This window comes from Mastigoproctus giganteus, chromosome 1 (assembly GCF_048544385.1).
Source record: "Mastigoproctus giganteus isolate SK-2022 chromosome 1, ASM4854438v1, whole genome shotgun sequence".
Taxonomy (NCBI): Eukaryota; Metazoa; Arthropoda; class Arachnida; order Uropygi; family Thelyphonidae; genus Mastigoproctus; species Mastigoproctus giganteus.
In genome coordinates this window covers 246,778,188-246,798,189 of record NC_143575.1, presented here as the reverse complement: position 1 = coordinate 246,798,189, position 20,002 = coordinate 246,778,188, and the positions used below count along the sequence as shown (strand labels likewise).

The 20,002-nt window shown below is 37.8% G+C and overlaps 1 protein-coding gene across 1 annotated transcript in view; it reads left to right on the top strand.

Moving 5' to 3' along the window:
• kl-2 (dynein heavy chain 2, axonemal kl-2) overlaps nucleotides 1-20,002 on the top strand; it is a 1,174,416-nt gene that overhangs the window by 38,783 nt on the left and 1,115,631 nt on the right. Inside the window, exon 6 of the mRNA XM_090369487.1 lies at nucleotides 11,184-11,294. Within this exon, the coding sequence (XP_090225613.1) occupies nucleotides 11,184-11,294 (111 nt within the window). The remainder of the gene's footprint in view (nucleotides 1-11,183; nucleotides 11,295-20,002) is intronic.

The following is a 20,002-nucleotide window of genomic DNA, read 5'->3' as shown; positions in this document are numbered from 1 at the left end:
ATGTTTTGCAGGTTATGAGGTATATAACATTACTAGTTTTACAAAAAGTAGGTTTTGATGCATCATTAGTAATATGTTGCGGATGTATGCAGGGACAGGTTAAACAAAGTTTATTCTTGCAGGTGTTGAATTTAAGTATATGGATCCCATATTTATCTAAGTTAGAAGCATTACATGCTGATGTGCTCTGACTTGTGTGTGTTAAATGTGTATGTTTAGAGTTACATCCGTGTTGCGGAGTACAGTACAGAGCATGTGTACCCGGGGTCAAATTTATCCTACTCTGCCCATGTAGTATGTTGTCAAAGTTATCTGGTTCCATACATATAAGTTGCATAAAAATTAAAATTAAATTTAAAGTTACAATAATAGTTTAAAAGGACAACAAAATAAATAAAGTGTAGGCGCAACCAGGAATAAACTGTATTTTCAATATAGGAAAAGGATGGTGAATATAATCGAGTAGAAGTATAAAAAATCGAGTAGAAATATAAAAAATGAGAGTGTATATAAGCTGTTCTAGGCGGCGTGAGCTCAACCTGGATAAAGCTTAGGATAATAATTACGAATAATAAGATTAAAAATAAGTAGAGAAATTGGATTTGAATTTGAATAGTGATAATATGAATAAGCGAAAATATATAAGCGAAAATATGAATTATGGATCAGGGACACTGCAAGAGCAAAAGTACCCTACAACCATAATGTATATATAAAATTATTTTTATTGTTATTTGTAGAATGTAGTAGGTATATATCTATAATTTAACTAGTGCTAATAATGAAAATACCGTGTATCCTGGGAGCGATATATGTTGATTAAAGGGGGGGGGAAGGAAAAGAAAAGTGTAATGTTATAAACAAGAAGAAACAAAGTGCAAATTTTGCAAAAAAAAAAAAAAAAAAAAAAAAATGCAAATTTTGAAAAGAACGACCAAAGTAGAAATAGCATTGCAGTATCTTTCATAATTTATGTGTCTTCTTCAGAGGTCATCCACCCAAATTATGAAAAAGAACAGCAATACTCTTACTTCTGTTCTTACTCTTACTTACTTAATTATTCCCATACGCATCGAGTTTGTATATAGTGTAAATACAATACACTAGGCCTCTTTGGTGTCTTACGGTCTGGAAAACTTGTACCCACCGATTGGCCTGACATAGTGTATTTACCTTGTAATTACCTTGTAATTAATTTTAAACTTATCTTGATTTATTTATTTATTTATTTAATTGTTAATTATAATATACATGTTACACTTTTAACACAACTGACTTAAGCACATGATGCACAAACTCTCGGACATTCGTTCAGGGTCCTAACTATAGGAACGGGTTTGCAACCCTGAACTACCCTAGCCCAACTACATATCCCTAATTTCATCATCTTTTTGCTTTACTAATTTCTACTTTTTATGCTCTGTGAGCCATTAGTTTACCGACCGCAATAATCAGAGTACTATTTTTCTTACTATACCCAATCTATATTTTTTCGTCTTAACAAAGTTTAGCTGCCTTCTACTGCTACTTTGTAAGCTATTATATTTCTTTGCTATCCCGGGTGTTCGAGCATCATGTACTTAACTTTAACCTAGCGTAGCTCCACCGCATACGTAAATTACATAATATACAGACACCAAAATTCGTCTAACGCTAGGCGCCGCTAGCGTTTCTACACATATATACACGGGTTAGCCTCCGGCTCTGTCTTTTTCTGTCAACCCGTCCAGTAGCGGTAAGTTCTTGTCATTCGGACACTACCTTCCTTTGTCTTCGCTTTTTTGGCGGGCTACTTACTTCTGTAAGGTCATCCATGTTCTGTATGTTTTGCTTTATTGGCACATAATAGTTTTACATAACTTGTAATTTATTTTATTTATTTATTCAAAATTTGTATTCTAAATTAGTTTTTACCACGTGGCTGCTTACACGTGCTTTTTGACATACAGAACATGTCAGTAACAGAAGTAAGAGTATTGCTGTTCTTTTTCATAATTTGGGTGGATGACCTCTGAAGAAGACACATAAATTATGAAAGATACTGCAATGCTATTTCTACCTTGGTCGTTCTTTTCAAAATTTGCATTTTTTTTAATTTTTTTTTTGCAAAATTCGCACTTTGTTTCTTCTTGTTTATAACGTTACACTTTTCTTTTCCTTCCCCCCCCCTGTAATCAACATATATCGCTTCCAGGATACACGGTATTTTCATTATTAGCACTAGTTAAATTATAGATATATATCTACTACATTCTACAAATAACAATAAAAATAATTTTATATACCCTACATTATGGTTGTAGGGTACTTTTGCTCTTGCAGTGTCCCTGATCCATAATTCATATTTTCGCTTATATATTATCGCTTATTCATATTATCGCTATTCAAATTCAAATCCAATTTCTCTACTTATTTTTAATCTTATTATTCGTAATTATATATATATATATATATATATATATATATACCAGGTGGTTATAAAATAAGTTTTCTTATTTAGGAGACTGTAGTGTCAAAACGGTTAGAGTTAGCGCTATGAAAATCGGTGGGTAAGTCATTTAGGGTATGGGGTGGGTCATTTAGGGTAAAATTATTTTACTGGTTTTGAATCACGAATTCAGAAAATTGGCAAAGACATTGTGAAGATCGGAAAAGACTTCGGATTTTAAACTTTTCGACACTGACAATGAACGTGACTGCATTGACTCACATACTAATGACTTAGATGATGCAACTCTGTTTGAAATTGATGAGCAAACTGCATATGAAGAAGAGGAAAACAATTCTGAAGTGGATAACACTGTGGTGGCACCAAAAGAATTTTCAACATATGAATTGGAGAGTTTTTTTGTGGGGGGGGGGGGGTTGACATGGCCTGCAAGGCGATTATGAATGGAGATCCAGATGTTGAATCCCGTTATATTTTTGACAACAGAAAAATTAACCAGAACACATGATTAACACAAATAAATATACGATATGCATCTATCAAGATTCGTTTTGATGATACAAAGACTTGTACGCCGAGAAAAAGAAGAGATGACTTCACCGGACTTCATTATTGAAATACCTAAATAAACTAAAGCTTTTTTTTAAATCTCTGATGATGTTACCTTTCCTTAGTAAAATTTTTGCAATATTTTTAATTTCAAATCCTTTTAATTGACTATCAACCGCAAATTGTTTATAGATTTATTATAACTTGTTTATAGACTGTTTCTCTGGTTCGCATTCAATTAAAACCCATTATAATTATACTTCAATCAGCATGGTTTCACATAACACACAGGACAATTTCGGTACCAGTTATCAGTGCTATGCGGGGTATTGCTGTACTTGGATTTCAGGAAAGCTTTTGATACCGCTACACATGGAAGACTACTGTACAAATTGGAGCAATATGGCATTAAGGGCAAGTTGCTACATTGGATAAAAGAATGGTTGAGTGTGAGAAGACAGAGAGTGGTGGTCAGTGGGTACTGCTGTACATGGACTAATGTTATTAATGGTGTCCCTCAGGTTTCGGTGTTCGGGCCATATTGATGAAGGTATATCAAGCTTACTGTCAAAGTTTTCAGATGATACATTGGTTGGCAGGGTTGTTAATAACTGTAATGACAGTATGCTGCTGTAACAGGATCTGGAAAAGTTGGGTGGATGTGCTGAGAAGTGGCAACTGAAGTTTAACATTGACAAATGCAAAGTACTGCATTTGTACTGTATACAAAGTACTGCATACAAAGTAACCCCAGAGAAATGTATCAACTATGTGGTGTTACACTCAGGGTAGTGGAGAATGAAAGAGACCTTGGGGTAATTGTGTAGTCAGATATGAAGTTTTCTGAGCAGTGCAGACAGGTTGCCAGAGCAGGTCATGAGGGTCTTGTCAACGATATACAGGAATTTCGTGAGCATTGATAAGGAGGTGATTATCCCCTTGTGTATGACAATGGTCAGGCCACACTTTGAGTACTGCATACAGGTGTGGAAGCCTCATTTTAGGAAGGATGTAGAGTTGCTAGAACGAGTACAGAGAAGGACAATGAGACTGGTGAAGGAAACAGAGGGGTGTTCTTATGAACAAAGGCTTAAGTTCTACAAATTGCAGCTTCTGGAGACCAGGTACCTGTGAGGCATTCTGATTGAGGTGTATAAGGCCTTGAATGGATTGAGCAGGCTTAATGTTGTGGGATTCTTCCTCTTTCTCAGATTACAAACCTGAGTAGGAATAGATTTAAATTGAGGAAAGACAGTTGTAGAGTAGATGTGCGGAAGTTTGCCTTTAGCCAGCAGGTAGTTGATTGCTGGAACAAACTTCCATCTGTTGTTGTGGAAGTTGATAGCTTAAATAAATTCAAGGCAGAACTAGACAAATGCTTCGAATGAATGGATCAGTGAAATGGGAAGGGTTTTTTTTTGGCTGATACTGTATAAGCTTGCTTTCTTGCATCGTGTGCCTCTGATAATGCTAATCTGGTGGATATTTGAGACTGTCTCCAGGAGGACCTCCCAGCTGACTTTGGTAAAAGGGCCTACTCTGAGGATGTATAAAAGGCAGTAATGACTGCAGGTCTTTAAGTTTTTCTGCTAAACTTGGGATCCATTTGGAGAAATTTTGATTACCAGAATGTCTACTTCTTGATAAATCTAATGTCTGGAACTCTTCTTGTTTCCTGAAGGAAAGCTTATAAAATACTTTTCTAAGAGAATCACATCTATATTGTAATCATTTAATCATAAGCCATGAAACAGATTCTCTTAAAGTGTTTTGTTTCCTGTGCACATAAGATGCACGAAGAAGTTTGTTAAAGTTCAAGAATTTGTTTTGCTCAAGTTCTACAACTGTTTTTGGTGGTTTTCTGGGAATTAGCCAGATCAGGTTTGCCCAGTCTCTTGGTGTTTTGATTTTTGCCGTTGTGGTCTTGTTTGTTTTCTCAATGACTGCATGAATGGAGTCATGTGAGTATGACCAGGCTCTAGGAACTTCTGGTTAATCACCATCAGCTGACTTTTGCAACTTTGTAGCTCAGAAAACATATTGAGGAGCATTAGTGTGAAACTGATGTTTCTGTTCTGGCCACTACAAGGGTCACTGAACATATTGACTTCCTCTACATATTTAAGTAGTGACAGAAGGTGCTGGCGAATACATGAAGCAAATTCATTGCCCCCCCTCTCATCTGGCAATGGTTTCATCCCACAGATAACACTGATCAGATTGCTTAGAGTTGGTGACAGAGAACACAGTTAAATTCAGAGTCCACAATGATCTTTTATCAAAAGCTATTCTGCTGTATAACAGTGGTTTTGGCATCCACTTCTGTAAATCAAAACAAAGAAAATAAATGTTAGAATATTCTCTACTTTTTTGTTTATCAATTCTCTTCTGTTCATATCTAGATTCTGCAAAATGCAAATGAACTTTCTTTTCCTCTTCAATTTTAGGACCTTCTAGAGTTGATGTTTTAAGTAGAAGTCAAATTTGTCACATTTGCTACGAGTGTCAATCTTGAGCTGATGAAATGACAAATTAAAATTTTCAACAAAGATTTTCTGGTAAATGGCCTCATGTTCATATCTCAAGTTATGTTCTTCACAATCTGTTTTTTACAATCTATACATTTTAGATATTGTTAAGTCTGGATTTAGATTTTTTTTTTTTTTTTTTCTGTGTGAGATCTGCAGTAAGCTGGGAATCATCTTATGCGATCTATTATTTCTTCTTAGCTTCATCTGATATCCGTTTTTGATGGCCGTGTCTACCCTTGCCATCTTCTGGCCAAATATTACTGTTACAAACATGTTTCTTTTTAACAATTACTCGAACTTTCATTACAGTAACACCAGTGTATTTAGAAACATTGTTTGACATACTTCCATTCTGTTTATACCTTTCTGCAAAAAATACTTCCTTGAAAAGGAGCACCTGCTTGTGTTTTCTGAACTTCCTCAACTGAGTCAGTGGCATATCCAGGTATCATTGTAAGGGGGAGGCATGGTGACCAGGCTTTTCAGTTTTTAACACCTTCTGCATTCTTTTTCTTTAATTTCATTTTGTTTAAGGAGAGGCATATGCCCCCTCTGCCCACCCTTGAATATGCCCCTGAACTAAGTTGGCTATGAGTTGATTTTGTGCTTCACTTGACATATTCAGGGGTGGGTATATTTAAAGACATTTATGAACATCTTTAAATATTTTTTCCCAGTCATTTTCATTTAATATCTCAAAACATTTTCTACGGCAAGCACATGGTGGTTTCATTTTTCCTGTTATAGACATGTATTTTTTTCCTTCCATCCTATATATTTTTCAAACATTACAAGCCCATTTAGATGAGTCTAATTTTCACTTCCTTGTTGGTTCAGCATCTTTAACTTTTTTTCTTCCTTCCTTAGCATGCCTAACATTGTCCTTTATCCTCTGTGGTTCTTTCTCAGAATCAGAAGAATCTACCCTTTCTGAGGGGTTGTATTCAGAACTATATGATGCAAATTGAACCTCACTATTATACTAACACATTATGTATATTTATAAAGCATTGGTAAAAATTAAAAAGTTACAAAAAAAAGTAGAAAAAATTGTGTTACTTTTTGGATGGTGAAAATTCAACAAATAGCTAAATAAAATAAAGCGGTGCTTACCTTTCTCTTTTCTCTGTATTCTGACACATTTCTATCATTCGTCATGCTCTTGATGACATTGTTCCACAATAGTAAACTTAACAATAACAAATGCTAGTGAAGGGTACTTTTAAAAAATAAATGCAAATTCACTATAACCTACCACAGTCATGAAACAAATGCAGTGCATTCTGGAAGCAAAAACCAGAGTTGACATTGCCTGTTCTAGCATTAAGTGCATTCTGGTGGTATAGCTAAAGTTGACATTGGCTCTTCCGGTATTGAGAATTATTCAGGATGCTTCACCAAAGTCTACATTGGTCATTATTGCATTGAAACTGTTCAAGGTTGCTGATATTATTAATATAATAATCATTAATATTATATTATTAACATAATTAATAACATAATTAATAATAACATAATTAAAGCTAATGTAATTAATAACATAACATAATTAATTATAATAAATTAATAAATTAATAAAATCATGACTCAGACCAGAGCAGCAAAGCAAAAGGCTCAAGCTAATGGAAGTGCTGTGGCTCAGAGCAGAACTGAGGAGGGCAGTTGTCCTCTGACTCACAGCCTTATAAAATGCGCTGTTTGCTTGATGTTTGCAGAGCAATCGGGTACGGGACATGATACTGCCAAGGGGGATGTCTTTGTGTGTGCACGATGCAAGGAGTGTATCGATATCAGGCAACAACTTGGCGTTCTTGTGGGCCTATATGAGAGCTTGAAGGACAGGGTGGATGCCCTCGAAGAAACTAAATTGAGGGGCCCATCAAACTCTCAGCTGCCCACATCAACGCCAGAGCTTGCACTTGGTCATCACACAACACAGTGGCAACCCCCAAGGCAGAATGCGCTGGTCCCGAAGGAACTAGTAGTTGTTTGTGACTCTATTGTCAGGGAAACGGGGAACATGCTTTGTAAAAAAGATAGGTGGAACAGGACCAGGGTATGTCTGCCAGGGGCAAAGGTTGATGACGTTGTAGAGCGAATATCATCTTTTAAGGTGATATAGTTGTACACGTTGGCACTAATAATATTAAGAGTAGGAGACCGGCAGAATTACTTAACAAGTACAGGTCACTGTTGAACAAAAGCCGAGAATTAGGGTTGAATTTGAAAGTGTCTGCAATTCTGCCCAGACACGATAGGAGGGAGTATATGATGAGAGCCTTGTCGATCAATTCGGCCCGGGAAAGATTGTGCAAGGCTCAAGGGGTAGAATTTTTTTCAGCCTGGACTGTACTTGTTAACAGGAGAGATTGCTTCTACAGGGATGGGATACACTTAAATAGAAAGGGTGCAAGAATATTTGCTGATGCTATCGAGGCAGTGTTAGGTGGGTCGGAAAACTGCTAGCTTGGGGGGAGACAAAGACCAATAGATTGACAGTAGCCACTGGCAGAGGTGAAAGAGATTCTTGCACTGCTTCTATTAGAATGAGCAGAAGCCTGAAAAACAAGATGCATGGTATTTCAGAGACTGCTGGGAGCCATTGCGGTACAAGTAAACACATGGGTTGTGTTAGGGTAGCTAAGAATAGAAACAGGTGCAGGTATACTTGCGTGTACACCAATGCTAGGAGTTTAGTAAATAAATTTGATGAATTTGAGGTATTGCTCAAAACATCGAAGGCAGATATTGTTGGGATATCAGAGACGTGGTCACACAGATATAAGGGATGCAGAACTGCAATTTGGGGAGTACAACGTCTACAGAAAGGATAGACAGGATAGGAAGGGGGGGTTATGCTATTAGTTAAGAAACACATAAAAACCAAGGAAGTGAAGCCAGTCGACATTGCTGGACAGTGCAGTGTTGAGTCAGTTTGGTGTGACATAAGCATTGGGAGATCAAAATTGAGAGTAGGAGTGTGCTATAGGCCTAATGACTCTGATGAAGTATAATAAGGAACTGTACAGGAAAATAGAGTGGGCCAGTAAATCAGAGAGTCTTATAATGGGAGATTTTAATTTCCCCGATATTGACTGGAATTTGGGGGCTGGTTACTCACACACTAGCAGGGCTTTTGTGGATTTATTGGATGATTGTTTTCTACATCAGCATGTTCGGGAGGCAACTAGAGGGAGTAATACTCTTGATTTGATTAACTACAGTGATTCTTCATGCATTAAGAATCTGCAGATAAATGAACCACTAGGTGGCAGTGATCACAGTGTGCCGAAGTGGGATTTACTCAAAGAGGTAACTACCATTAGGGGTAAAGGGAAGGGTTATTGCTTCCGTAAAGGCAACTACGATGGACTGAGACAGTATTTAAATTCTATACAGTGGGACCAACTGATGATGTTACCAACAGCAAATTCAAAATGGGAAGCATTCAAAGAACTTATCTTGGAAGCTACCAGGCTTTACATACCAACTAAGAAATATTGTTCAAGGTTTAGGCCAAAATGGATGTCAGATGAACTAATGAGGCATATGGTAGAGAAGAAAAATGCATGGTATACATACAAATTAACACATGACACAGAAGCCTATGATAGATACAAGTTGATATGCAACCAAGTTACAAAGGAGGTTAGGCAGGCGAAGGCAGATTACGAGAAATCCTTGGCAAGGGATGCAAAGAAAAACAGCAAAGAGTTCTTTACTTATGTAAACTCTAGAAGGAAGGGGATGAATCAGATTGGTCCACTTGATATCGATGGGTCAACTGTTGATGATCCTGCTCAGGTAGCTAACAAACTAAATGAATATTTTGCATCGACATTCACACATGAGGAGTTATTCAGCGAGGGGAATGCCAGAGGTGTATTCAGCTCTGGCAGTAAGCTAGAGAATCTTGTAATAACTGAGAGTAAAGTGGAGGAGAAATTGTTGAAGAAAAACACAAGAAAGGCACCTGGGGTAGATGGGATCTATCCAGTTATATTAAAGGAGGCAGCAAAGGAAGTAAGCAAACCCTTAGCCATAATTATGAGAGCTTCCTTGGACTCAGGGGAGGTACCCATGGACTGGAGATGTGCAAATGTGACCCCAATTCACAAAGGAGGATCAAAGGCTGACACAAGTAATTATAGACCTGTGAGCTTAACTTCTGTTCCAGGAAAATTAATGGAGGCACTGGTTAAAGAAGCACTGCAGGATCATTTAGACAAGACTTCAGTTATAGCTCAGACACAGCATGGTTTTGTTAAGGGGAAGTCTTGCCTGACCAACTTGATTGGATACTATGATGCAGTCACAAAAGAACTGGATGCAGGGAATAACTTTGATATTATATACTTGGATCTTAGAAAGGCTTTTGATACTGTTGCACATGGAAGACTGCTACACAAATTGGAGCAGTGTGACATTGGAGGCAAATTGCTGCTATGGATAAAGGGGTGGTTGAGGGGGAGAAGACAGAGAGTGGTAATCAATGGACACTGCTCATCATGGACTAATGTTATTAGTGGAGTCCCACAGGGTTCAGTATTGGGGCCTTTATTGTTTTCTGTATTTATAAATGATATTGATGATGGTGTATAAAGCTTAATGTCCAAGTTTGCAGACGATACAAAGGTTGGCAGGGTTGTCAAGGACACTACTGACACTATGCTGCTGCTGCTGCTGCAACAGGATCTGGAAAGGTTGAGCAGATGGGCTGAGAAGTGGCAAATGAAGTTTAACATTGACAAATATAAAGTACTACACATGGGAAACAGCAACCCCAGAGCAACGTATCAACTCTGTGGTACTACACTGACAGTGGTAGAGAATGAAAGGGACTTGGGGGTGGTTGTGCAGGCAGATATGAAGTTCTCTGAGCAGTGCAGATAGGCTGCAAGAGTAGCTCATGGAGTATTGTCAATGATATACAGGAATTTTTCCAGCAGGGATAAGGAGGTGATTATTCCATTGTATAAGGCAATGGTCAGGCCTTATACAATGTATACAGGTCTGGAGGCCTCATTTCAAGAAGGATGTAGAGCTGCTGGAACGAGTACAGAGAAGGGCAACAAGATTAGTGAATGGAACAGAGGGGTGCTCTTAAGAAGAAAGGCTTAATTTTTGCAAATTACAGTGTCTGGAGACTAGGCACCAGCAAGGTGATCTGATAGAGGTGTATAAAGCCTTGAATGGTTTAAGCATGCTCAATGCTGATGGGATTCTTCCTCTAGCTCAGAAAAATCACCTGAGAGGGCATAAATTCAAATTGAGGAAAGACAGATGTAGGATAGACGTGCGGAAATTTGCCTTTAGCCAGCGGGTGGTTGGTTGGTGGAACAGACATCCATCCCTTGTGGTGGAGGTTGATAGCCTAAATAAGTTTAAGGCTCAGCTGGACAGGTATTTTGAACGAACAGAGGGGTGAAGTGGAAGTGGGGTTTTTTTTTTGGCTGATGCTGCATAAGCTTGCTTTCTTGCATCAAATGCCTCTACTAATGCTAATGCTAATATGACATTGGATCAAGAGATCCCAATACTCAAGGTTCTGTTTTAGTTACTTTTTATGTAATTCTTGAAATATAAGAACTTTTTATCAGATATATTTTATTTATTTCTCTTTCTCTTTGAAATAATTAAAAAATAATTTTTAGGTGTCATCTGCCCATCAACAGTTTTCTTTAGTCAATCCTTGGAATTTGGATCCAACCGGAATATTTGCACCTGTAGATGCATTTATTCAACGTTGTAAAGACCTTACTGAAGTAAGTTTGTTTATCATGATTTTTATGAATCATACATGAAAAATCAATTTTCACAATTGGTATAATATTAGTTTTAAAAACACACTCTTTATATTAATTTTAATTAATATTAACAGGGAGTTTAATATTAATTTTAAAAACTCCCAGTTAGTTTTTAAAAATTAATACAGGGTATTTCAAAATTATGTACAGTAGACTCTCGATTTTCCAGGATAGATGGTAAAAAAAAAATCTCAGATAATTGATTTCCAGGATTTTTTAATCCAAAAATAATTTTGGATTAAAATCCAAAGTTAATCCAAAAATACAGTAAGTACCTGACATACATAAGAGATACATTCCAGGACTTCTTATGTAAGTTGAGTTTTACGTAACTCGGGAATGACTAATAAAATATTGCTACTATATTCCTGATATGCCAAAATTACAAAAACCACATAATATCCTCAGAAGAATGAAGAAAAATAGTTATATATTTTTTAATTAGTTCAATTAAAAAACAGGCACCTCTTTAGCCAGGTGGGCAGGAGCAGCAGTGCGTAGCACACGCTTCTTGATTATACCGGAGTTCAAGCCCGTGACAGCCAAATACGGAGGATGCAGAAAGGTCAGGGAATGACCACTGCATATCCCCGGAGCAATATGGCCTAATGCTCCTAAAAACCAAAATAACAACAACAACTTCAATTAAAAACTTTATCTGGGGACAGCAGTGAAGTAGCCAGAGTGGCACATAAGAAAAGAAACATAAAAGGAAGGAAAAACGCACATTATTTTGTACTGTAAAAGCTGATGTGCATTTCTTGGTTATTACAGTTGATTTCATTGGTCCCGATTTCTTTACTGCTTCTTGTTTTCTGTGTTTGTCCCTTATTATTGTGTTCACCATTGACACTGACAAATCTGAATTCTGCATGATGCTTATTAATGTTTGACCATTTCCATACATTCTTATTTTAATTTTCTGATGCAACTCGATCGTTTTCCTTTTCTTGGTAGAATTACTAGTATCTCTGTCACTTATTCTCTTAGTCAGCACCATGATAATGGTAAAAATTAAATTTTCTGTAGAGAACTTCACAGGGTTAAGGTAAAAACTCACTATTATCACCCCATGTGCCATTTGTATGTGCAATTTGTGCATGCTATTATTAATTTATTAATTAATTAATAAATTAATAGAATCATGACTCAGACTAGAGCAGCAAAGCAAAAGGCTCAAGCTAATGGAAGTGCTGTGGCTCAGAGTAGAACTGAGGAGGGCAGTTGTCCTCTGACTCACAGCCTTATAAAATGCACTGTTTGCTTGATGTTTGCAAAGCAATCGGGTATGGGACATGATATTGCCATGGGGGATGTCTTTGTGTGTGTGCGCAATGCAAGGAGTGTATCGATATCAGGCAACAATTCAGCGTTCTTGTGGGCCTATATGAGAGCTTGAAGGACAGGGTGGATGCCCTCGAAGAAACTAAATTGAGGGGCCCATCAAGCTCTCAGCTGCCCACATCAACGCCAGAGCTTGCACTTGGGCATCACGTGACACAGAGGCAACCCCCAAGGCAGAATGCGCTGGTCCCGAAGGAACTAGTAGTTGTTTGTGACTCTATTGTCAGGGAAACGGGGAACATGATTTGTAAAAAGGATAGGTGGAACAGGACCAGGGTATGTCTGCCAAGGGCAAAGGTTGATGACGTTGTAGAGCGAATATCATCTTTTAAGGGCACAAAAAGTGATATAGTTGTACACGTTGGCACTAATGATATTAAGAGTAGGAGACCGGCAGAATTACTTAACAAGTATAGGTCACTGTTGAACAAAAGCCGAGAATTAGGGTTGAATTTGAAAGTGTCTGCAATTCTGCCCAGACACGATTTGTCGATCAATTCGGCCCTGGAAAGATTGTGCAAGGCTCAAGGGGTAGAATTTTTTTCAGCCTGGACTGTACTTGTTGACAGGAGAGATTGCTTCTACAGGGATGGGATACACTTAAATAGAAAGGGTGCAAGAATATTTGCTAATGCTATCGAGGCAGTGTTAGGTGGGTCGGAAAACTGCTAGCTTGGGGGGAGACAAAGACCAGTAGATTGACAGTAGCCACTGGCAGAGGTGAAAGAGATTCTTGCACTGCTTCTATTAGAATGAGCAGAAGCCTGAAAAACAAGATGCATGATATTTCAGAGACTGCTGGGAGCCATTGCGGTAAAAGTAAACACATGGGTTGTGTTAGGGTAGCTAAGAATAGAAACAGGTGCAGGTATACTTGCGTGTACACCAATGCTAGGAGTTTAGTAAATAAATTTGATGAATTTGAGGTATTGCTCAAAACATCAAAGGCAGATATTGTTGGGATATCAGAGACGTGGTGTCACACAGATATAAGGGATGCAGAACTGGAATTTGGGGAGTACAACGTCTACAGAAAGGATAGACAGGATAGGAAGGGGGGAGGGGTTATGCTATTAGTTAAGAAACACATAAAAACCAAGGAATTGAAGCCAGTCGACATCGCTGGACAGTGCAGTGTTGAGTCAGTTTGGTGTGACATAAGCATTGGGAGATCAAAATTGAGAGTAGGAGTGTGCTATAGGCCTAATGACTCTGATGAGTATAATAAGAAACTGTACAGGGAAATAAATAGAGTGGGCCAGTAAATCAGAGAGTCTTATAATGGGAGATTTTAATTTCCCAGATATTGACTGGAAATTTGGGGCTGGTCACTCACACACTAGCAGGGCTTTTGTGGATTTATTGGATGATTGTTTTCTACATCAGCATGTTTGGGAGGCTGCTGTTTGCTGTTTTGGTTTTTTTTGGAGCATTAGCAACTAAGGCCATATTGCTCCAGGAATATGCGGTGGTCATTCCCTGACCTTTCCGCATCCTCTGTATTTGGTGGTGACGGGCTCGAACCCCGGTCTAATCAAGAAGCGTGTGCTATGCACTGCTGCTGCTCCTTCCCACCTGGCTACGGAGGCGCCACGGGAGGCAACTAGAGGGAGTAATACTCTTGATTTGATTATCAGCAGTGATTCTTCATGCATTAAGAATCTGCAGATAAATGAACCACTAGGTGGCAGTGATCACAGGGTGCTGAAGTGGGATTTACTCAAAGAGGTAACTACCATTAGGGGTAAAGGGAAGGGTTATTGCTTCCGTAAAGGCGACTACGATGGACTGAGACAGTATTTAAATTCTATACAGTGGGACCAACTGATGATGTTACCAACAGCAAATTCAAAATGGGAAGCATTCAAAGAATTAATCTTGGAAGCTACTAGGCTTTACATACCAACTAAGAAATATTGTTCAAGGTTTAGGCCAAAATGGATGTCAGATGAACTAATGAGGCATATGGCAGAGAAGAAAAATGCATGGGATACTTACAAATTAACACATGACACAGAAGCCTATGATAGATACAAGTTGATATGCAACCAAGTTACAAAGGAGGTTAGGCAGGCGAAGGCAGATTACGAGAAATCCTTGGCAAGGGATGCAAAGAAAAACAGCAAAGAGTTCTTTACTTATGTAAACTCTAGAAGGAAGGGGATGAAACAGATTGGTCCACTTGATATTGATGGGTCAACTGTTGATGATTCTGCTCAGGTAGCTAACAAACTAAATGAATATTTTGCATCGACATTCACACATGAGGAGTTATTCAGCGAGGGGAATGCCAGAGGTGTATTCAACTCTAGCAGTAAGCTACAGAATCTTGAAATAACTGGGAGTAAAGTGGAGGAGAAACTGTTGAAGATAAACACAAGAAAGGCACCCGGGGTGGATGGGATCTATCCAGTTATATTAAAGGAGGCAGCAAAGGAAGTAAGCAAACCCTTAGCCATAATTATGAGAGCTTCCTTGGACTCTGGGGAGGTACCCATAGACTGGAGATGTGCAAATATGACCCCAATTCACAAAGGAGGATCAAAGGCTGACACAAGTAATTATAGACCTGTGAGCTTAACTTCTGTTCCTGGAAAGTTAATGGAGGCACTGGTTAAAGAAGCACTGCAGGATCATTTAGACAAGACTTCAGTTATAGCTCAGACACAGCATGGTTTTGTTAAGGGGAAGTCTTGCCTGACCAATTTGATTGGATATTATGATGCAGTCACAAAAGAACTGGATGCAGGGAATAGCTTTGATATTATATACTTGGATCTTAGAAAGGCTTTTGATACTGTTGCACATGGAAGACTGCTACACAAATTGGAGCAGTGTGACATTGGAGGCAAATTGCTGCTATGGATAAAGGGGTGGTTGAGGGGGAGAAGACAGAGAGTGGTAATCAGTGGACACTCCTCATCGTGGACTAATGTTATTGGTGGAGTCCCTCAGGGCTCAGTGTTGGGTCCATTATTGTTTTCTGTATTTATAAATGATATTGATGATGGTATATCAAGCTTAATGTCCAAGTTTACAGACGATACAAAGGTTGGCAGGGGTGTCAAGGACACTACTGACACTATGCTGCTGCAACAGGATCTGGAAAGGTTGAGCAGATGGGCTGAGAGGTGGCAAATGAAGTTTAACATTTGACAAATGTAAAGTACTACACATGGGAAACAGCAACCCCAGAGCAACGTATCAACTCTGTGGTACTACACTGACAGTGGTAGAGAATGAAAGGGACTTGGGGGTGGTTGTGCAAGCAGATATGAAGTTCTCTGAGCAGTGCAGACGGGCTGCAAGAGTAGCTCATGGAGTATTGTCAATCATATACAGGAATTTTTCCAGCAGGGATAAGGAGGTGATTATCCCCTTGTATAAGGCAATGGTCAGGCCACACCTGGAGTACTGTATACAGGTCTGGAGGCCTCATTTGAAGAAGGATGTAGAGCTGCTGGAACGAGTACAGAGAAGGGCAACAAGATTAATGAATGGAACAAAGGGGTGCTCTTACGAAGAAAGGCTTAAGTTTTGCAAATTACAGTGTCTGGAGACTAGGCACCAGCGAGGTGATCTGATAGAGGTGTATAAAGCCTTGAATGGTTTGAGCATGCTCAATGCTGATGGGAATCTTCCTCTAGCTCAGAATAATCACCTGAGAGGGCATAAATTCAAATTGAGGAAAGACAGATGTAGTATAGACGTGCGGAAATTTGCCTTTAGCCAGCGGGTGGTTGGTTGGTGGAATAGACTTCCATCCCTTGTAGTGGAGGTTGATAGCGTAAATAAATTTAAGGCTCAGCTGGACAGGTATTTTGAACGAACAGAGGGGTGAAGTGGAAGTGGGTTTTTTTTTTTTTTTTTTTTTTGGCTGATGCTGCATAAGCTTGCTTTCTTGCATCAAATGCCTCTGCTAATGCTAATGCTATGATTGTTGTTATTGATTGCATTTTTTTTTTTTTTTTACTGTTTTAAATTTTACAATCCTAAAAAAAGATTGAGTGAAAAATATTAATGTAAGTCTGGGAATTACTGTATCGAAAAATGTTCAGCAACGTACGTAAAAAGTATGGTGATAGATGAAAAATGAAAAAACTAACCATGCACTGCTTGTGTGTCCAATACGATGCTTCCCTTTATTTTTTATGATGTCATGTATAGTTTGGACACAATCAATATAATGGTTCATTAAAGATTTAATGGATTCACCATTTTCAGACTTTTGAATAATTTCAAGTTTTGTTTAATTGAAAGCACAACTTTTTTGCATTTACCCATCGTATCATTTTCGTGATTTCTAAACAAAAAAAAAAAAAAAAAAATTACTATAAAAAAAATTTTGACATCCCTGGCATAAATAACGAAACAAAATTTACCTTTTTTGTGGTGCAACGGAACAGAATGATCGACGCAACACACAAAAATAAACTAAACATTTGTTCTCTTTTTTTATTTTTTATTTTTATTTGAATGGTAGGTGTGAAGACAGTAAGGGTTGTAAGATAATGGGTACATTAATCTCCCAATGACAACTTATAATGCTGCTTCTTGTCACTGATTTATGATTTATTTCAAAACATCTATACCTATTCTTGAATTTGATGATTTCTGGTTGATTTTTTTTAATTTGGAGTCTTGAAGTGTCCTCATTAATCTGATCCCGTTAAATTGAGAGTCTGTTGTATATGCACTTTAAAAATTTATATTTAATGAACAATATGCGCCAATTTAATTTTCTTAAACTCAATTTATAGCTTTTTATATATTTGAATATATTTGTGCATGTGGCAGGAAGAGGCCATCAAGAAGTAATGAAAATGTTGAAGCTGTAAGAATGCATATCTTTTGCACTCCAAGAAAATCAACAAGACGGTATTCACAAGAGCTAGGTTTATACCATACAAGTGTTTTTAGAATGATGAAGGAATTAATAATCATACACTACTGTGAGTGATTATCTTGACAATGAATTTCATGATCAATGGATAGATTGTCAAGGGAGTGCTTTTGAATATCCTCCAAGATTGCCAGATCTCACCCCTTTAGATTTTTTTGCTTGGGGATACTTGAAAAATTGGGTTTACAGTCACAAACCGCAAACATTAAAGGCATTATGGATGAAAATTCAACAAGAAGCAGAAAACATTTAACCTGATTTGTGTATTTCATTATGTAGGTCTGTTGAAGATCTACATAATGATGCTGATGGAGGGCATTTTGAACAGTTAAAGTTTTTTGTTGTAAATAAATTAATGTTTTTTGTCTTCAAAGTATCAAAAAAATTTATATTTATATATATTGTTCATTAAATATAAAATTGTAAAATGTGTTGTAGGCGTTAGCTTTTGCCTTATTGCATTGACTTGCCAATTGTAATCCTGGTTGACTCGTCAATCGTAAGGGTATTGTTTTGTACTTTGTCTCGCCAACTGTAGGCATAAATTCTTCGGTTTTTATTATTAACCATATACCCTTGGCTACTAAGCTAAACCCTACTTTAGTTTTATTTATCGAAACTATCAAGTTATCCTTGGGCCTCTGACTGCTTCTACAAGATTTCAGGTTTGATTGCATTTTTAGCTAGGAATTGAGTGAGGCAATTGAAACACTTAAAAAGTTTAACATGTTTAATTATAGAAATTGACTTAAAGGTTTACAAATTTGATCAACAAAATTCTTCATATTACAAACATTCTTCACTGGGATAAACCAAAACAATAAGTTCATTCAGCATATACTTGTTACTAAATTGAAACAATAGTTCCTTTACAATATCCAATTTGTTTATCCAGTTATTCCTTAGGCTAGTTCAAAAGATCACAGTTAGGATTTCAGAATGCTTTCTTCCCCTAGGCACCTCTGTAGCCAGGTGGGAAGGAGCAGCAGTGCGTAGCACACTCTTCTTGATTAGACCGGGGTTCGAGCCTGTCACCACCAAATACGGAGGATGTGGAAAGGTCAGAGAATGACCACCGCATATCCTGGAGCAATATGGCCTTAGTTGCTAATGCTCCTAAAAACCAAATAACAAACAAACAAACTTTCTTCCCCTTTTTGGATTATTCTCTTGACTAGAAATAATAATATGAAACAGTACTTACAATTATTTTCACTTCTCCGAGGACCAGTTCCTTTATCTTCTAGCACTTTCTTTAACGGTTTCCACATCAGATTAAACTCTCCTCTATCAAACTCACTTTGAAGTGGAATATACTTATTAACTGCCCACTTATTTTAAGTTTATTAACACTTGAAACTACTAGTTGCATAACCGTAACTAATTAAAACTTCCAAACACGACTTTCCTCGATTACTAACTTACTCGCTGCTTTCAAACTTGTTAACTCCGAATGACTCATGCACTCACACAGACAAATCCTCTCATCTGTAATCCGACAATATTCTCGCTGTTTCCCGACTATTACTCTCATGGAACTCCTTCCCTTACAGAACAACTCCTCCCTCTACAACTCCTACCTCTACAACTAACTTAATGCTACTAAACCAGTCCTTATATATCCCATTTTTACCCATGATTCCCTGAATTTTGACCTGACCTCCCATAAGTAAGTCGAACGTTTCCCGCAATTTTTTTTTATTAAAAAAATATAAGCTTAAGCTTACAGTGTATACATAATTTTCAAACACTCTGTATATTGAACTTAGTAGAATTTATATATATATATATTTTTTTTTTATGTAAACCCCAAACACGAGAGGTATTAGAACCTATAGTACTTAGTACCATGCTTGAGTTAGTACCATGCTTGGAGGTTGTACCATGCTTGGAGGAGTACTTAGTACCATGCTTGGAGGTTGAGAAGACAAAAGAAGATATTTGTTGACATTGGATTTGAACTTCTGTAGACTGTAATTTTCAGGAAATAGATATGAAGGAATGTTGTTCCAGAGAACGGCAGTTGAATGAATAAACTAGGAAGATGAAAAGTTGGTTCTGTGAGTTTGAAGTTGGACAGTAAATGGATGTTGGCTGGTGGCGGCACGTGTTCGGACTGTTTTGAAAGAGAGAGCGAGAGTTACAGAAGCCAATTCAGAAGAACAGTGACCATGGAAGTATGTGTAGAAGAGGCATGCAGCAGAAACAGTATGTCTATGAGACAGCGAGTGGAGAGACTCTGTTAGAGATGAATCGTTAATTAACCTAACTGCCCTCTTCTGAATGGAATCAAGAAGCCTGAGAGAGGTTTTGGGGGTACCACCCCAGATGTGGGAACAGTATTCCATGGCAGGCGGATTTACAATTTATACAGAGTGAGCAGCTGTTTGGAAGAAAAGTAACACCGAGAGCGAAAGAG